The following is a 16864-nucleotide window of genomic DNA, read 5'->3' on the forward strand; positions in this document are numbered from 1 at the left end:
CATGTACTAGTTTTTAAATAATGTGTTAATCTATAACCCTTGAGTGCCCTGGGTGTAGGCAGGAGCTTTCAGAATTTGTCAGCTGTCTCAGGCCAAGACACAAGACTTTTGAGGCAGGTGCTGGAGAGGTGGCTTTTGAAGGTTCTGTCGAGGTTAGCAAACAAAGACTGTCACTCTAGTTTTCCTCCAGTAAAGCCAAGGAGTAGCGTTCCTACGAGGTATCGCCAGAGCTCCGGAGAGCTCGGCAGGGCGTTACAGGTTCCACGGTTTCACGCTCAACTCCGCTTCCTCCCGGGGCCTGTGGCCGCAGGTCCAGTGGAAAAGGCATTTCGTGGGAGCACTCCCAGCGTGCCGTGCCGTGCCGTGCCGTGCCGTGCCGTGCCGTGCCGTGCCGTGCCCTCTCCTCTCGGCGGGAGAGAGCCGGTGTTGCATCGGCTCCGGCGAACTGCGCGGATGAGGCCGCGAAAGCTCGGTATCCCGCCGGTTCCCCACGGGAGGCCCTAGCAGCTCCGTCCGCCGCCGGGAGCCCGGGGGAGGCGGGGGCCGAGTGGAAAAACCCCGGCGGGAGGCGAGAGGGGAGCGGCGAGAGGGAGGCGAGAGGGGAGCGGGCGCGGCGCGGGGGCGGCCGCTCAGTGGCCGTTGGCCGCCGCGCGCCGGCTCCTCCCCCCGCACGCACCCGGCGGAGCCGCGGGCTGTCGCGCGCTGAGCCGCGTGCGCCGCGCGGGGCGGGACACACCTCCGGGCGCGCGCGCCGCCGTTGGCTGCTCGGGCGGGGGTGTGCGGGGCGGGGCCGCGGCGGCGCTGGGCGCCTTAAGAGGAGCGCGGCGGCAGCCGGCACCGTTCCGAGCTTCTCCGCGCCTGCAGCATGGCCCTGCGCAGCAGCTTCGCCCGGCTCCTCCGCAAACAGGCGGACGCAGGGCTGCAGCGGAGCCGGCAGGCGCACTCCGTGGCGTTGGTGGGAGCTCCGCTGTCCAGGGGGCAGGTGAGCATCGTGGGAGTGCGCATAGCCGCCGTGGCGGGGGGGGGCGGGCAGGCGGTGCCGAAGTCGCTCGGCTCCCCTCCTCTCCGCAAGGCCGGCGCACCTGACTGCAGACAGCGTCGGCTGACGCATCCCCCTTCTCTTTGTCTCCCAGAAACGGCGGGGAGTGGATCATGGACCCGCTACTCTTCGCGCCGCGGGGCTGGTGGAGCGGCTGGCCGGGCTCGGTGAGGCGGGGCGCAGTGTTTGTGGTGGGGGGCGAGGGCTGCAGGGCTGTATTCATCTTCCTTCTCCCCTGATACCGCATCTTTTTCTCGACTTGCTTCGGTGAAGCGTGACTCAGCCGCTTGCTGCGAGCCCGGGCGAGGGTAACGGAGGGGGTCAGATGGAAACGGTTCCATTCGCGGCACTCGAAATGCCTCCGAGCCGCCGGTGCCCGGGGAGAGGCGGTGCCTGTCGCCTTTCTGCGGTGTTGGGAAGGGGAGCTTTGCCGCATAGCGGCTCCGTGTGTGCCGCGGCGCAGCCCTGGAGGGAGCGCACCCGGGCCCGGCGGAGCACCCTGGGACAAAGAGGTGGCCGGAGCTGCCGGCCCCCGCTGCCCGTAACGTGCTCCGCATGCCCCGAAGGAGCCGGGTGTGCTGCCGTGCTCTGCGCCGGCACACGGAGCTCCTCGGTGGCACAGGCGATGTGTACCGTTTGTGTTGACTTGAGCGAGGCTGCAGAAAAGCGAGGCCGTCTAAAGCATTAACTGCCCTTGGGGCAGCCAGGCAATGCCCTTAATTGTTTTCCTCTCTTTTCCACGTTTTCTTGTTCCATGTTCATTACCGGTTACTTTGCTCCTTCCTGAAATACTTGCACCCTTGTAAGTGACAAAATCTAGAATTTTTCTGGAGAAATCCTTAGATTTGCACATGAAGTCTTGCCTGAAGGTTTGCTCTGAAAACGCTTGCAAACAGCACTGTGGATAGAAAGTTTCTGGTCTTTTCACTGCTAATGCTGCTGTTGTTCGGGCAAATCCTTGCACCGATTTGTGCTTCAGCTTCCCCCATCTGCTACCTCTGCAAACTGAGACCCACAGAAAACCGTATCGTGGTTATGAGAAACAGGACATGAGGGACAGAACCTTGTAAAGCTGAACTCTGTCTTGGAGAGTCATTGCCCTAAATTGTGCTCCTGGGGTGGACCACAGAAAGAGCTCTCTTACCTGCTCTATATGTGACTAGTCTCAGTGAAGTTTGGATGCATGCAGGGGAAAGGTAATTGCCTAATAAACCTCTAGCGCATTTATTCTGAATTATAAGACCTCTCTGAAACAGAAGCTATTGTTTTCTGCAGCCCTGTAGGCTTATCCTGCATATTTTATGAGTCACCAGCTGAAAACTCATTTGCAATTAAACTACTAGATGTTCTTTTTCCTGTCTTCTTTTGTGCAAAGTGGAGATGTGTGTCACCCTTGGCAATGTGTGAATTCTAGCGAGCACAATCTATACCCTCCACAAACATAGAAGGAGAACCTATATACTGGAATAAAGATCTGGATGTTGCTGACCTCAGAGCTTATTTAACAAGTTAACAGGTTTGAAAGGAGGGTGTTACTCTAGACAGCAGTTTGGTTTTTATGTCAATGGCAGAATTTTATACTGAAAGGCTTGGGGTTTTCTTTCAAGTAGTTGAGACCTAATACCTCCATTTAATCAGAATTCTTTTTTCTTTTGTGAGGGGGAAACAAACAGGAAAAAAAAACCCCAAACCACTGAACACAAACCAACCAAAAATCCAACAACAAAACAAACCCCAACACCAACCAAATACACACCAACAAGCCCAAACACAAGACATCAACCAACCCTCATTTGCACAACACAAAATTGCTTCTATAGGAATTTGGAAAAGGTAAAAAAAGAAAGAAGGAGACTACAAACTCTTTCTGGCTTCCAGTGATAGTAAAGTTGTGGAGATTGAAATGAAACAAACTAAACTAAAGTAGAAGGTGAAAAATGCTTCCACTGTTTACTCATTAATCAGTCACGTGCATGGATTTGTTGTCATCTTGCTCCTTCAGTTTTGAAAAGCTCTGAGTTTTCATCCTCCTGTAGTTGGTTTCCTCTTGCTGACATACTTTTCCATTGGAGTAGAGGGGGTCGTCTTTTCTGTTGATGTTGGTATTCGTTGCTGCTCTCCTGTGAGTAGGTTCAGATGGCTTATGGATTGTGGCAGGCTCTGCCTGAAACAGTGCCAGTCCCCAGCATGCATGGGAGGAGTTATTTCTTTAGAATCAAGCAGGTTGGAAGAGACCTCCAAGATCATCCAGTCCAACCTAGCACCCAGCCCTATCCAATCAACTAGACCATGGCACTAAATGCCTCATCCAGGCTTTTCTTGAAGACCCCCAGGGACGGTGCCTCCATCACCTCCCTGGGCAGCCCATTCCAATGGGAAATCACTCTCTCTGTGAAGAACTTCTTCCTAATATCCAGCCTGTACCTCCCCTGGCACGACTTGAGACTGTGTCCCCTTGTTCTATTGCTGGTTACCTGGGAGAAGAGGCCACCCCCCCACCTGGCTACAATGCCCCTTCAGGTAGTTGTAGACAGTAATAAGATCACCTCTGAGCCTCCTCTTCTCCAGGCTAAACAGGCCCAGCTCCCTCAACCTCTCCTCATAGGATTTGTGCTCCAGGCCCCTCACCAGCTTTGTTGCCCTTCTCTGGACACGCTCCAGCACCTCAACATCTTTCTTGAATTGAGGAGCCCAGAACTGGACACAGCACTCAAGATGTGGCCTGACCAGTGCTGAGTACAGGGGAAGAATAACCTCCCTTGTCCTACTGGCCACACTGTTCCTGATGCAGGCCAGGATGCCATTGGCTTTCTTGGCCACCTGGGCACACTGCTGGCTCATCTTCAGCCTACTATCTATTAGCACCCCCAGGTCCTCTCCTCCTGGCTGCTCTCCAGCCACTCTGTCCCCAGCCTGTAGTGCTGCTTGGGGTTGTTGTGGTCGAAGTGCAGAACCCTGCACTTGGCCTTGTTCAATCTCATCCCATTGGTCTCTGCCCACCCATCCAGCCTGGCAAGGTCCCTCTGCAGGGCTCTCCTACCTTCCAACAGATCAACACCTGCTCCTAGCTTGGTGTCATCTGCAAACTTACTGATGCTGGACTCAATCCCCTCGTCCAGATCATCAATAAAGGTATTGAACAGGACTGGGCCCAGTACTGATCCCTGGGGAACACCACTGGTGACTGGCTGCCAACTGGATGTGGCACCATTCACCACCACTCTCTGAGCTCTGCCATCCAGCCAGTTCTTGATCCAGCACAGAGTGAATCTGTCCAAACCATGAGCTGCCAGCTTGGCTAGGAGCTTGTTGTGGCAGACAGTGTCAAAGGCTTTGCTGAAGTCCAAGTAGACTACATCCACAGCCTGCCCCACATTCACCAGGCAGGTAACCTGATCATAAAAGGAGATCAGGTTGGTGAGGCAGGACCTGCCCTTCCTAAACCCATGCTGGCTGGGCCTGATCCCTTTAGCAGAGATCCTCCTTGAGGGTAGGGTGGTAGACTGAGGAGGTCACCACCACATAGCCTTTTCTATTGTGCACATCTGTTGTTCATGGAAACTTAAACAAACGGCTTGTTTTCCTTCCCTGGATCGGCAGGATGGCTCCGTCTGTGGTGCTGTGGTTGTGGTATCATTGCTTGGGCTGCTGCTGTACACTGAACTGGCAGTAAAATTTTAGCTGCCTTTTATCTTTGTCTTTCTAATGCTCTAAATTTCCTCCTTATATAGTGAATAAGGCAATAGAGCTACAGTATTAGTCTCATTAATTTGGATATTCTGGCCAGCCAGATCCTGGGCTGCATCAGGAGAAGTGTGGTCAGCAGGGCCAGGGAGGTGATTCTCCACCTGTACTGTGCTCTGCTGAGATCCCACCTGGAGTACTGCATCCAGTTCTGGAGCCCCCATTCCAAGAAGGATGTGGAGATGCTGGAGAGTGTCCAGAGCAGGGCCAGGAGGATGCTCAGAGGGCTGCAGCAGCTCTGCTGTGAGCACAGACTGAAAGAGTTGGGGCTGTGCAGGCTGCAGAAGAGGAGGCTCCCAGGTGACCTTCTTGTGGCCTTCCAGGATCTGAAGTGGGCTACAAAAAAGCTGGGGAAGGACTTTTGAGTCTGTGAGGGAGTGCCAGGACTGGGGGGAAGTTAGCAAAGCTGGAGATGGGTAGGTTCACCCTGGATATGAGGAGGAAGTTGTTGAGCCTGAGAGTGGTGAGAGCCTGGACTGGGTTTCCCAGGGAGGTGGTTGAGGCCCCATGGTTGGAGGTGTTTAAGGCCAGGTTGGCTGAGGCTGTGGGCAGCCTGCTCTAGGGTAGGGTGTCTCTGGGCATGGCAGGGGGGTTGGAACTGGCTGATCCTTGTGGTCCCTTCCAACCCTGACTGGGGCTTCTGTCTGTATTGGCTTCTTCTGAAGTATTTGTGTCAATAGGGTCTGTGTGTGTGAGTTGTTGCATGGCCCCATTACCCACTGGGATGTGAGTGGCTGCTTTAAACAGAATATTCTTTGTCATAAGAAGCTTGAGGCCAGCTGTGCAATGATGCTTTGCAGTAGAAATGCAAAGGTAAATTCTGGAGAGTCTAATGAAATATAATTGGGGGAAAGAGTCAGAATCAGTGTTCCTGTAATGCAAGCTCTCTCAAAATTGCCCTTGCCTGCTTTATGTGGTAGAGTTTGCTGGCGATCAGGTTATTCTGTTTGCCTAAAGTTATAAAGCTTTCTTTTATTTACTTTCCCTTCATATATTCACTGTGACCTGCATGAAATCGATATGCTCTGAAGCCTCCTCTGAAGCTGATCATTCAGAAACATGCATGCACTGCATTTATTCTATTCAGTTTAGTTTTTAGGTCTCACAAAAGTAGTTAATTCTTTTAATGTAACATATGAATATGGAGCAACTCTGCTATGAGGACAGACTGAAAGAGTTGGGGCTCTTCAGTTGGGAGAAAAGAAAGCTCCCAGGTGACCTTCTTGTGCCTTCCAGTATCTAAAGGGGGCCTTCAGAGTAGCTGGGGAGGGACTTTTTAGGCTCTCAGAGAGTAGCAGGACTGGGGGGGAGTGGAGTAAAGCTGGAGATGGGTAGGTTCAGGCTGGATGTGAGAAGGAAGTTGTTGAGCATGAGAGTGGTGAGAGGCTGGACTGAGTTTCCCAGGGAGGTGGTTGAGGCCCCATGGCTGGAGGTGTTTAAGGCCAGGCTGCCTGAGGCTGTGGGCAGCCTGCTCTAGGGTAGGGTGTCCCTGGCCATGGCAGGGGAGTTGGAACTGGCTGATCCTTGTGGTCCCTTCCAACCCTGACTGATTCTATGCTTCTATGACTGTCAAGGAACTATTAGTCATAATGGCAACATGCCACAGGTTTAGTTACAAACACCACAGCCTTGAGGAATTTGATGTAATTTCTACAATCTAGGAAGTAGCTCTGTCCCTGGAGATAGTCAAAGTGAGGCTCGACAGGACTCTGGGCAATCTGATCTAGTTGAGGGTGCCCCTGCTGACTGCAGGGTGGTTGGAACTGGCTGATCCTTGTGGTCCTTTCCAGCCCTGACTGATTCTATTAATAGACTATCCAAATTAATGACAATAATACTGTAGCCCTATTGCCTTACTCAATATACAAGGAGGACATTTACAGTGTTAGAAAGTCAAATACAAAAAGCAGCTCATGTTTTACTGCCAGTGAAATACATCATTTTGTTACTTTGACTATCAGGCTGCCAAATGGCTTTTTATGTTTGTGTGCTTGTTTAATGGCTTTGCTAACAGTGCTGAAGTTGCATCGGAGGGAGTAAGAACACAAGACTTGTTTGTTTGTCCTTTTTTCACTGATTTGCATTTTGCTTTCGCTGGCTGGTATGTTTGAGAGGGGATTTTATTGCTCCTTTCACTCCGTTCCAGTTTACTTTCTTTCACAAAGTTCTACTGTCGTATTCTGAGCTGCATCTCCATTTCCTGTTTGTTTCTTTTTTTGGAGGGGTGGGAATCCCTCCCTTGAAAGAGCCTGTGACTATACCTACGTGGTATGATAAATTCTTGGTTACATAAAATGACCACTGCCTGTGAACAGCTTGTTTATGCTTAGGCTGAAATATGAGGAGGGAACTCAGAGGCAGATGGTATCACTAGTCTGTATCAGACTGTCAGAGATGAATCTGAGCCACTAACTTGACTTTTACCCCCTTGTTACAAGCAGACAGAATGTAGTAGCTTGAGGTGTACAGAGTGATTTCCCATTGGAATGGGCTGCCCAGGGAGGTGGTGGAGGCACCGTCCCTGGGGGTCTTCAAGAAAAGACTGGATGAGGCACTTAGTGCCATGGTCTAGTTGATTGGATAGGGCTGAGTGCTAGGTTGGACTGGCTGATCTTGGAGGTCTCTTCCAACCTGGTTGATTCTATGATTCTGTGTAGCAAGAATCCAGCTCCCAAGCCAAAACCCAGCAGGAGTGCAAGTCTGTGGCAGGACTGATTTAAATAACTGACTCAGCCTCTGGGGGGTTTCGTTTGTCTTGGTGATGTTCGTCTTTTGGCTTTGCTGCTTATTCTAAGGGGAACTAAAATATTAACACCTGAAAGGACTCTTTCCATCTTGCCAGCGAAGTAAAAGCAGTGTATGACAATAGACCCTGTAACACTCTGGCATGGAGGAGGAGAGGGTTCAAAGCTTGCAGAGCTGTGTATTGTTCTGGCAGTAAAGAGAAATGAATGTGATAAATGGAGAGCCTTGGACTTCTGGTGGGAAGCAGTGGAGAAGGTAGGCGATAGATGCGCTTGGCCTAAAGTGTAGAAGATGCCAAGTATGAAGTCCTTTAAAGTGAGAATTTCTTGAATCTCTTCTGTTTACTGCAGATAAACCTTAAATCCAGAGTGCTACCTCCTTTTATCTGAAGGTGAGAAGGACTCTTATCAGGTTCTGTTAAGTAATAGCTGTCGTGCTAATTGCTATAGCCCATGAGGCAACTCGAACACTTCCACTGTTGCTAACATGGGAATATCTTGAGTATAAAATTCCTTCCCAAGCATTCATGCTTGTATGACTTGTTGCAGATTTCCCTGGGTGGGATGTGGGTTTTTTGTTTGCTTGGGTTTTTTTCCTTTGATTTCTTTAGTGCCAGATGTGGCTGCCTTGCTGAGTTTAGTCAAACTCGTGTTTGGGTTAGTCTAGAATGCATTTACAAAGCTTGGATCAGAGTTGCTGGTTTGGGAAGTTAGAGGACTGCAGCAACCTGTGGCTTACAGACAGAAGCACAGCTTGCTTCACCAAAGAGAACGCCCATATTACTGTTATTTCATTTGACTGGAACAAAACCCTCCAGGAACCTGGTGCAGTGACTCAAAGGAACAACTCCCTCTAACCAGTGGTTTGGCAAAAATCAAAGCACAGCCCAAGGGGCTGGTCATAACTGGCATCTGCAGTGGGCTTTTGAGAAGATAGCAGCTGTCAGAATGCATCAAGGCCAGGTGCTGCTCCACTCTGAGGGAAAGCAGCCAGGAGCTCACCCTGATAACCAGGCAGGCAGAAAGATTCCTACTGAGGCTTTGAAGGAGAGCTGTTTTGGGAAGGCCTCAACTGACACTGACTGTATGTTGCTTCTTCACAACAGATTTCATCAGCTAGCACATCTTGAGCATGGGAAGCCAAGCTCCGACAAGTGGGGGGGTGTGCTCTGGCAGCAGTTGTGGTTTATCCGTTTGAGTGTTGCACCCGTTGAGATTTGCCTGAATACAGTTAGCCCTAGAAATTACTGGAGAATGCCAGCAGTGAGAGTACATGGAGCTAGAGCATTCCTCGCACTGCCAGCAGTGAGAGTACATGGAGCTAGAGCATTCCTTGCACTGCCAGCAGTGAGAGTACATGGAGCTAGAGCATTCCTTGCACTGCCAGCACTGAGAGTACATGGAGCTAGAGCATTCCTCGCACTATGTCACCTCTGATTCTTTCTTTCCCCACACTGAGGGAGGTAGTTTGCTTAGTTTTGCATCAAAATGAAAAGCTTTGTGTCAGTCATTGATTTGATGTTTGTTTGTTTTCCTCTCCCTTTTGTCTGGCAGTATTCCGGGTTGCACATTATTCATGAAGTTGGCTTTAAAGTGATGTTAAAGGGTAAAGTTCCATGGCAGTAGACAAGGGGCAACCTATGGATGTGATCTGTCTGGACTTCTGCAAGGCCCTTGACAGAGTCTCCCACAACATCCACTTGCCAAGATGGAGACACACAGGATTGATGACACCAGTTCGAGGGACAGGGGACTGCTGGAGAAGGTCCAGCAGAGGGCTGTGAGGATGAGGGGACTGGAGCATTGCCTGATGAGGAGAGGCTGAGGGACCTGGGGCTGCTTAGTCTGGAGAAGAGAAGACTGAGAGGGGATTTAATCAATGTTTATAAATCTCTGAGGGCTGGGGGTCAGAAGAGGGGGACAGGCTCTGCTCACTGCTCCCTGGGATAGGACAAGGAGCAATGGATGGAAGCTGCAGCACAGGAGGTTCCAGCTCAACATAAGGGGGAACTTCTTTCCTGGAAGGGTCCCAGAGCACTGCACAGGCTGCCCAGAGAGGTTGTGGAGTCTCCTTCTCTGGAGCCTTTCAAGACCTGTCTGGATGTGTTCCTGTATGCCCTGAGCTAGATTGTGTGGTCCTGCTCTGGCAGGGGGGTTGAACTCAATGATCTCTTTGGGTCCCTTCCAACTCCTGTCAGCCTGTGACTGTTCAGTGGCTAAGGAATTGGCTGGATGGTCACATCCAGAGGGTGCTGCTCAATGGCTTGATGTCCAGCTGGAGAGCAGTGACAAGTGGTGTCCCTTGGGTCCATACTGGGACCTGTACTGTTTAATGCTTTTGTCAATGGTACAGCTGGATTGAGTGCACCATCAGCAAGTTCACAGGTGACACCAAGCTGAGTGGTGCTGTTGCTATGACAGAGGGGCAGGATGTGATCCAGAGGAACCTGGCCAAGCTGGAGAGGTGGGCCCAGGTGAAACTCATGAGGTTCAACAAGAGCAATTGCAGGGTCCTGCAGCTGAATAAGAACGATCCTCATTAGCAATACAGGCTGAGGTGATAGAAAGCAGTCCTGTGGGAAAGGACTTGGGGTGCTGGTGGACGAGAAGCTGGACGTGAGCAGGTAGTGTGCACTTGCAACTCAGGCCAATCACATCCTGGGCTGCACCAAAAGAAGTGTGTGCAGCAGATTGAGGGAGCTGATTCTTCCACTTTACTCCACTCTGGTAAGACCCTGCCTGGAGTATTGCTTTGTGGTGCACAAAACCTTATTGTGTTCTCATTTGAAACTTCTTACCTTGCCCCTTCTCATTGTGGACTCAAGAGCAGGATGCATAACAGGTGTGTGCTTATTTTAACACAGTATGGAGGGGTTTTGTGTGGGTGGAAGACAGAAACTACCTGGTGAAAAGCAAGGAATGGGACACTGGTGTAAGATAACAATAAATAGATCTACTTAACATTCAAATTAAAGATAAGTAGCCAGTCTGATGTTAGTTTCTTGCATCTGTGAGGGGAGGCTGAGGGAGCTGGGGGTGTGCAGCCTGCAGAAGAGGACCTCATTGCTTTCTACAACTACCTGAAGGGAGGCTGTAGCCAGGTGGGGTTGGTCTCTTCTGCCAGGCAACCAGCAACAAAACAAGGGGACACAGTCTCAAGCTGTGCCATGGGAGGAATAGACTGGATGTTAGGAGGAAGTTGTTGGCAGAAAGAGTGATTGGCATTGGAATGGGCTGCCCAGGGAGGTGGTGGAGTCACTGTGCCTGGAGGTGTTGAAGCCAAGCCTGGATGAGGCATTTAGTGCCGTGGTCTAGGTGACTGGACAGGGCTGGGTGCTAGGTTGGACTGGATGAGCTTGGAGGTCTCTTCCAACCTGGTTGCTTCTATGAAAAGAAAAATAAGAACAGAATCAGGTTTGGGGCCATTAAAAATGAGTGTAATAGACACAGTTTTGGCTGGTTTTCTTCTCCATTTTTAATCTGACATGGTGAAAAAGAAGCTGGGAGGATGAATGAATGTCAGATGTGAAGTAAATAGGGCTGGGTGATAGATTGGACTGGATGATCTAAGAGGTCTCTTCCAACCTGGATCTGGTAAAAGAGAGAGAGAGAACTTCAGTAATCTCACTTATATTCTGCTCTCCCTTCCTTTCAAGTGTTACTATCCTAGGTTAAGTAATATAATCATCACTTACTACTCTAAGAATCTAAAGCACAAGGTGCTTGTTGTTGAGAAGAGTTATTTTCGTGTTGTGACTTCCTATGGCTGTAAGAGCTTAGTTGTGTCCTTGCTATTTGGAACTGTTTCTGAGTTAAGCTCATTTGGAGGGAATTAGAACTTGGGCAGGGTTTGGTGGAGCTGCAGACCGCAATAGCTGCACCCTTGTATCCTCTGTGATGTAAACCACAGTGCAAACATTTCCCAACACCTGATACTGACGTTCTTTAGAGACCTCTGCAGGTCAAGTGCACCACATTTTCTAAGAGATTAAAGTTATAAATGCTTATCAAGGGAAATTAGGGATTGGGGAAGAAAAATCCGTTTCTTCTCATACATTATACAAGTCACAACTTGGGGCAGCAACAGTATTTGGATGTGATTTTTGCTGGTTTGAGCTGAAAACTTTTGAATAGGTACAGATAAAGAAACATTCTCTTAATCAGACCTTTCTGAATTCCAACAGGCAGGATGAAAATCGCTGGGACAGGAACTATCTTTTAAGAAGTGAAGTTTTAGATCTAGCAGGAGTCTGTTGAGCCGTCCAATGTCTGTATCTAGTCAGAACTATCTAGTAGGAAAGCAGTCCTGTGGAGAGGGACCTGGGAGTCCTGGTGGATAAGTTACCCATGGCACAGCAATGTGCCCTTGTGGCTAAGAAGGCCAAGGGGATCCTGGGCTGTATTAAGCAGAGTGTGTCCAGCAGGTCAAGGGAGGTTCTCTTCCCCCTCTACTCTGCCCTGCTGAGACCCCATCTTGAGTACTGTGTTCAGTTTTGGGCTCTCCAGTTGAAGAGGGACAAGGATCTGCTGGAGAGGTCCAGCAGAGGGCTATGAGGATGATGAGGGGACTGGAGGGCATGGCTGATGAGGAAAGGCTGAGGGACCTGGGGCTGTTTAGTCTGGAAAAGAGAAGACTGAGAGGGGATTTGATAAACGTTTATAAGTATCTGAGGGCTGGCCAGGATAGAGGGGACAGGCTCTGCTCACTGCTCCCTGGGATAGGACAAGCAGCAATGGGTGTAAGTTGAAGCAAAAGAGGTTCTGCCTCAACACAAGGGGGAAACTTCTCTACTGTAAGGGTCCCAGAGCACTGGCACAGGCTGCCCAGAGAGGTTGTGGAGTCTCCTTCTGTAGAGACTTTCCAGGCCTGTCTGGATGTGTTCCTGTGTGATCTGTGTTAGATAGTATTGTCCTGCTGTGGCAGGGGGGTTGGACTGGATGATCTCCTTGGGTCTCTTCCAGCCCCTAACATCCTGTGAGCCTGTGAACTTGCAAGCGAGAAGATTTTGCTTAAGCAAGGTTGAAGTTTCACTCTCTTTACAGTGAGGAGCTTGCTAACCTGATTTCATGTAAAACAAAAGTGTGTACTTTGTTCCCATAGCTTTTGCACACTCAGTAATTCTAGAGGTTGAAAACTGTCTAAAATAGGCTGCAGAATGCACTGATGATAATGAATGGAGTAATTTGTTTGCTGTTGTGGAACACTTTGGCTGTCCAAGAACAGATTGTGCAGTCTGTGCCGTAAGCCAGTGAGCTTATACTGAACAGCAGGATGGTAACAGCTCTAGCCCTTTTTCCCTTCCTGTAAACAAAACACAGTTGTGTTTGTCTGTCCACAACACACATTGCTTCCTGAAGAGCCTTTCTGCCTGTGACGATTCCCTAACCGGGCTGTAACCTGAGCTAACAGCTTGCAGGATGCTTTCATGTGAGCGCTTCTATATAGCTCATAGCATGAAATAGCAACTAGGATTTCCAAATTCCTTTGAGAGCAGCTCAGCAGAGTTTAGAAACCTGGAAGAGGAAAGGCTTAATTTGCCCATTAATAGAGGATTATTGTTTTTTACCTCCAGTTCACACACAGCCTGTGTAAACAGGCAGTGCCAGGAGATAACTTCAGTTGTACATTGAACATAGAGTCATAGAATCAACCAGGTTGGAAGAGTCCTCCAAGCTCATCCATCCCAACCTAGCACCCAGCCCTACCCAATCAACCAGACCATGGCACTAAGTGCCCCAGCCAGGCTTTGCTTCAACACCTCCAGGGACAGTGACTCCACCACCTCCTTGGGCAGCCCATTCCAATGCCAATCACTCTGTTTGCTGTAGGAGAGCTGTTAGCACTGGTACAGTAACATGGCATTGGGCAATGGTAGCAGAGAGCTTGGGGTTTAAGTTGAATCTTCTAATACCAAACTGTGCTTCTGGCCCAGGTGCAGTGTCTTGTAGAGGAGGATGGAAGGCTTTCCTTGGTATTGACCAGATGTTTTCTGGTTAAATGCATCCAGACCTAAGAGCCACCTGCTTCTACTAAAGAAAACGTACTCTACATCTATGCAGGGACATGATTTACTCTAGTAACTACTGACTGCTGTGGGTACTGAATCAATGGGGTGTGTTTGAGAAAGGGAATGTTATGTTACCACTGTCATAGAGCTTGCTAAAGGGCATCTTACACCCCAGCTATAAGCATCATTAGGTTGAGTCTGTGTGCTCTATTAAGGACTCCTTTGAAAAGGCATGCAGGAAACTTCCTTAAATATCTTCTTCATTTGTATTTCTACCTTATCCCAGAAGTGTACTGGACTTCTAATTATCAAACGTGTTGGTTTATTTTACCACATATAGATCTGGTTCTGGATGCAGGCTGAAGAAATGACTGCCCTCTGTCCCTTGGTCTGCTGGCTGAATGTCTATGGGGCCTTTCCCTGCCCTGTCTGGGTAGCCAAGTGGGGTTGGTCTCTTCTGCCAGGCAACCAGCAATAGAACAAGGGGACACAGTCTCAAGCTGTGCCAAGGGAGGTCTAGGCTGGATGTTAGGAGAAAGTTGTTGTCAGAGAGAGTGATTGGCATTGGAATGGGCTGCCCAGGGAGGTGGTGGAGTTGCCGTGCTTGGAGGTGTTGAAGCCAAGCCTGGCTGGGGCACTTAGTGCCATGGTCTGGTTGATTGGATAGGGCTGGGTGCTAGGTTGGACTGGCTGAGCTTGGAGGTCTCTTCCAACCTGCTTGGTTCTATGATTTTGGCTGAAGTGTGCTTTGAAACTGTTGGGGCTGGGGGTGGGAAATGGATGGGACATAATAAACACCTGTGGATTTTACTCCTAAGCTTTAGGAAAGGTAAATAAATCTGCCTTTACATGCAAGTCATTGACAGTAACAGGAGGAGTGCTGCACATATGTATCTTTTAAATGTAACTGTGCTGTATTCAGATTGACTCCTTCAAGCTCCTGTAACAGAAATAAATGAATCAAACTTCTGTGGGTTTGTTCACTTCAAAAAGTAGTCTCTTGAGCCAGAATGCTAATGAAGCTAATTTGTGTCGACTTGATGGTGGTGAATTTTCTGCACTGTTGATCACTTAACCAATGAATACAAAATATTTTCCTTTTAATTTCTGTTAGAACTTGAGAGTGGAACAGAAGACTTTTTTTGCCCATATTTAATTTCATATTACTTAGAGTCATAGAATCAGTCAGGGTTGGAAGGGATCACAAGGATCAGCCAGTTCCAACCCCCCTGCCATGGGCAGGGACACCTCACACCAGATCAGGCTGCCCACAGCCTCATCCAGCCTGCCCTTAAACACCTCCAGGCATGAGGCTTCCACCGCCTCCCTGGGCAACCTGTTCCAGGGTCTCACCACCCTCATGGTGGTGACAACTTAGCTACTAGCAAAGCATCTGTGGTGTTTGGTGTTCAAGTACTGTGTGCTAATCTGTCGTTTGAGATTGAGCCCGGACTGAAGCTCTTCTTTATCTGAGTCACAGAATCAGTCAGGGCTGGAAGGGACCACAAGGATCATCTACTTCCAACACTCCTGCCATGGGCAGGGACTTCCCAGCCTGCCCTTAAACACCTTCAGGCACAGGGCCTCAACCACTTCCCTGGGCAACCCATTCCAGACTCTCACCACACTCATGCTGAACCACTTCTTACATCCAGCCTCACTCTCCCCACCTCCAGCTTTGCTCCATTCCCCCCAGTCCTGTCACTCCCTGAGAGCCTAGAAAGTCCCTCCCCAGCTTTTTTGCAGGCCCCCATCTGCTGTGTTGGCAAAGAGTGTGGATGCTCTCTGATGAGGTGTGGGCCAATAGGAAAGCCAACTTCCAGTTTTCAGAACTTGTAGCTACTGCCTTTTAAAAGGCCCAAATGTGCTCCTCATGGGAGCTGTCTGTGCTGTTTTAAAAGCTGTGTGTTTATCAGTATCCTAAACCAGAGTGCCCCAGCTGCCAAAGAAAGCACAGCCACAGTGTTTGGTATGATAGAGGACAGGAGTCTTTCAGTAACAGCAAGATTCACCAGATGGTGATGCACTGCAACATGTCAATCTGTTGGGCAATTTCGATGCTGGGCAAAATAGTGTAGTTGAGAGGTTGAATCTTTTAATTTCTTTAGATCTAAACTTTGTGCAAGCAGGTAGATAAAATGTGAAATAACTCGGGGCTTTTATGTATCAGACTAATATCTGAGACTAAGAAGCTGCCATCAATAGTGACTTCAGTAATTTAACGTGCATCCTTTCTCTTAGCCACTGTTTGAGTGCTTAATGAATGATGTCAATGGCTCCATGGTAGCCACTCTTTGGGTGCTTACTGAATGGTGTCAGTGGCTCCATGGTCAAGTGGAGGCCAGTGACAGGCAGAGTCCCTCAGGGATCAGTCCTGGCACAGTCTTGTTCAAAATCTTTGTGGGTGCCATGGACAGAGGCATTGAGTGCAGCCACAGCAAGTTTGCTGAGCACACCAAGCTGTGTGGTGCAGCAGCCAGGCTGGAGGGCAGGGATCCATCCAGAGGCACCTGGACAGGCTGCAGAGGTGGGCACAAGCCAACCTCAGGAGGTTCAACAAGACCAAGTGCAAGGTCCTGCAGCTGGGTGGAGGCAATGCCAAGCACAAATGCAGGCTGGGCAGTGAGTGTCTGGAGAACAGCCCTGAGGAGAAGCACTTGGGGGTGCTGGTGGATGAGAAGCTCAACAGGAGCCATCAGTGTGCACTTGCAGGCCATAAAGCCAAGCAGAGCCTGGGCTGCAGCAGCAGAAGTGTGGCCAGCAGGGCCAGGGAGGTGATTCTTCCCCTCTACTCTGCTCTGCTGAGACCCCACCTGAAGTGCTGCATCCAGTTCTGGAGCCCCCATTCCAAGAGGGATGTGGAGATGCTGGAGTGTGTCCAGAGCAGGACCAGGAGGATGCTGAGAGAGCTGCAGCAGCTCTGCTGTGAGCACAGACTGAAAGAGTTGGGGCTGTGCAGTCTGGAGAAGAGGAGGCTCCCAGGTGACCTTCTTGTGGCCTTCCAGGATCTGAAGTGGGCTACAAAAGAGCTGGGGAGGGACTTTTGAGGCTGTCAGGGAGTGCCAGGACTGGGGGGAATGGAGCAAAGCTGGAGGTGGGGAGAGTGAGGCTGGAGGTGAGGAGGAAGTTGTTGAGCATGAGAGTGGTGAGAGACTGGAATGGGTTGCCCAGGGAGGTGGTTGAGGCCCCATGGTTGGAGATGTTTAAGGCCAGGCTGGATGAGGCTGTGGGCAGCCTGCTCTAGGGTAGGGTGTCCCTGGGCATGGCAGGGTGGTTGGAACTGGCTGATCCTTGTGGTCCCTTCCAACCCTGACTGATTCTATGTTTCT

At 50.0% G+C, this 16864-nt stretch overlaps 1 protein-coding gene across 1 annotated transcript in view; it reads left to right on the forward strand.

Moving 5' to 3' along the window:
- The first annotated feature begins 794 nt into the window (after positions 1-794).
- ARG2 (arginase 2) overlaps positions 795-16864 on the forward strand; it is a 31647-nt gene continuing 15577 nt past the window's right edge. The window contains exons 1-2 of the mRNA XM_064143846.1: positions 795-982; positions 1134-1206. Coding sequence (XP_063999916.1) covers positions 866-982; positions 1134-1206 — 190 coding nt within the window. The 5' untranslated portion in view covers positions 795-865. The remainder of the gene's footprint in view (positions 983-1133; positions 1207-16864) is intronic.

This window comes from Pogoniulus pusillus, chromosome 1 (assembly GCF_015220805.1).
Source record: "Pogoniulus pusillus isolate bPogPus1 chromosome 1, bPogPus1.pri, whole genome shotgun sequence".
NCBI classification, from domain to species: Eukaryota; Metazoa; Chordata; class Aves; order Piciformes; family Lybiidae; genus Pogoniulus; species Pogoniulus pusillus.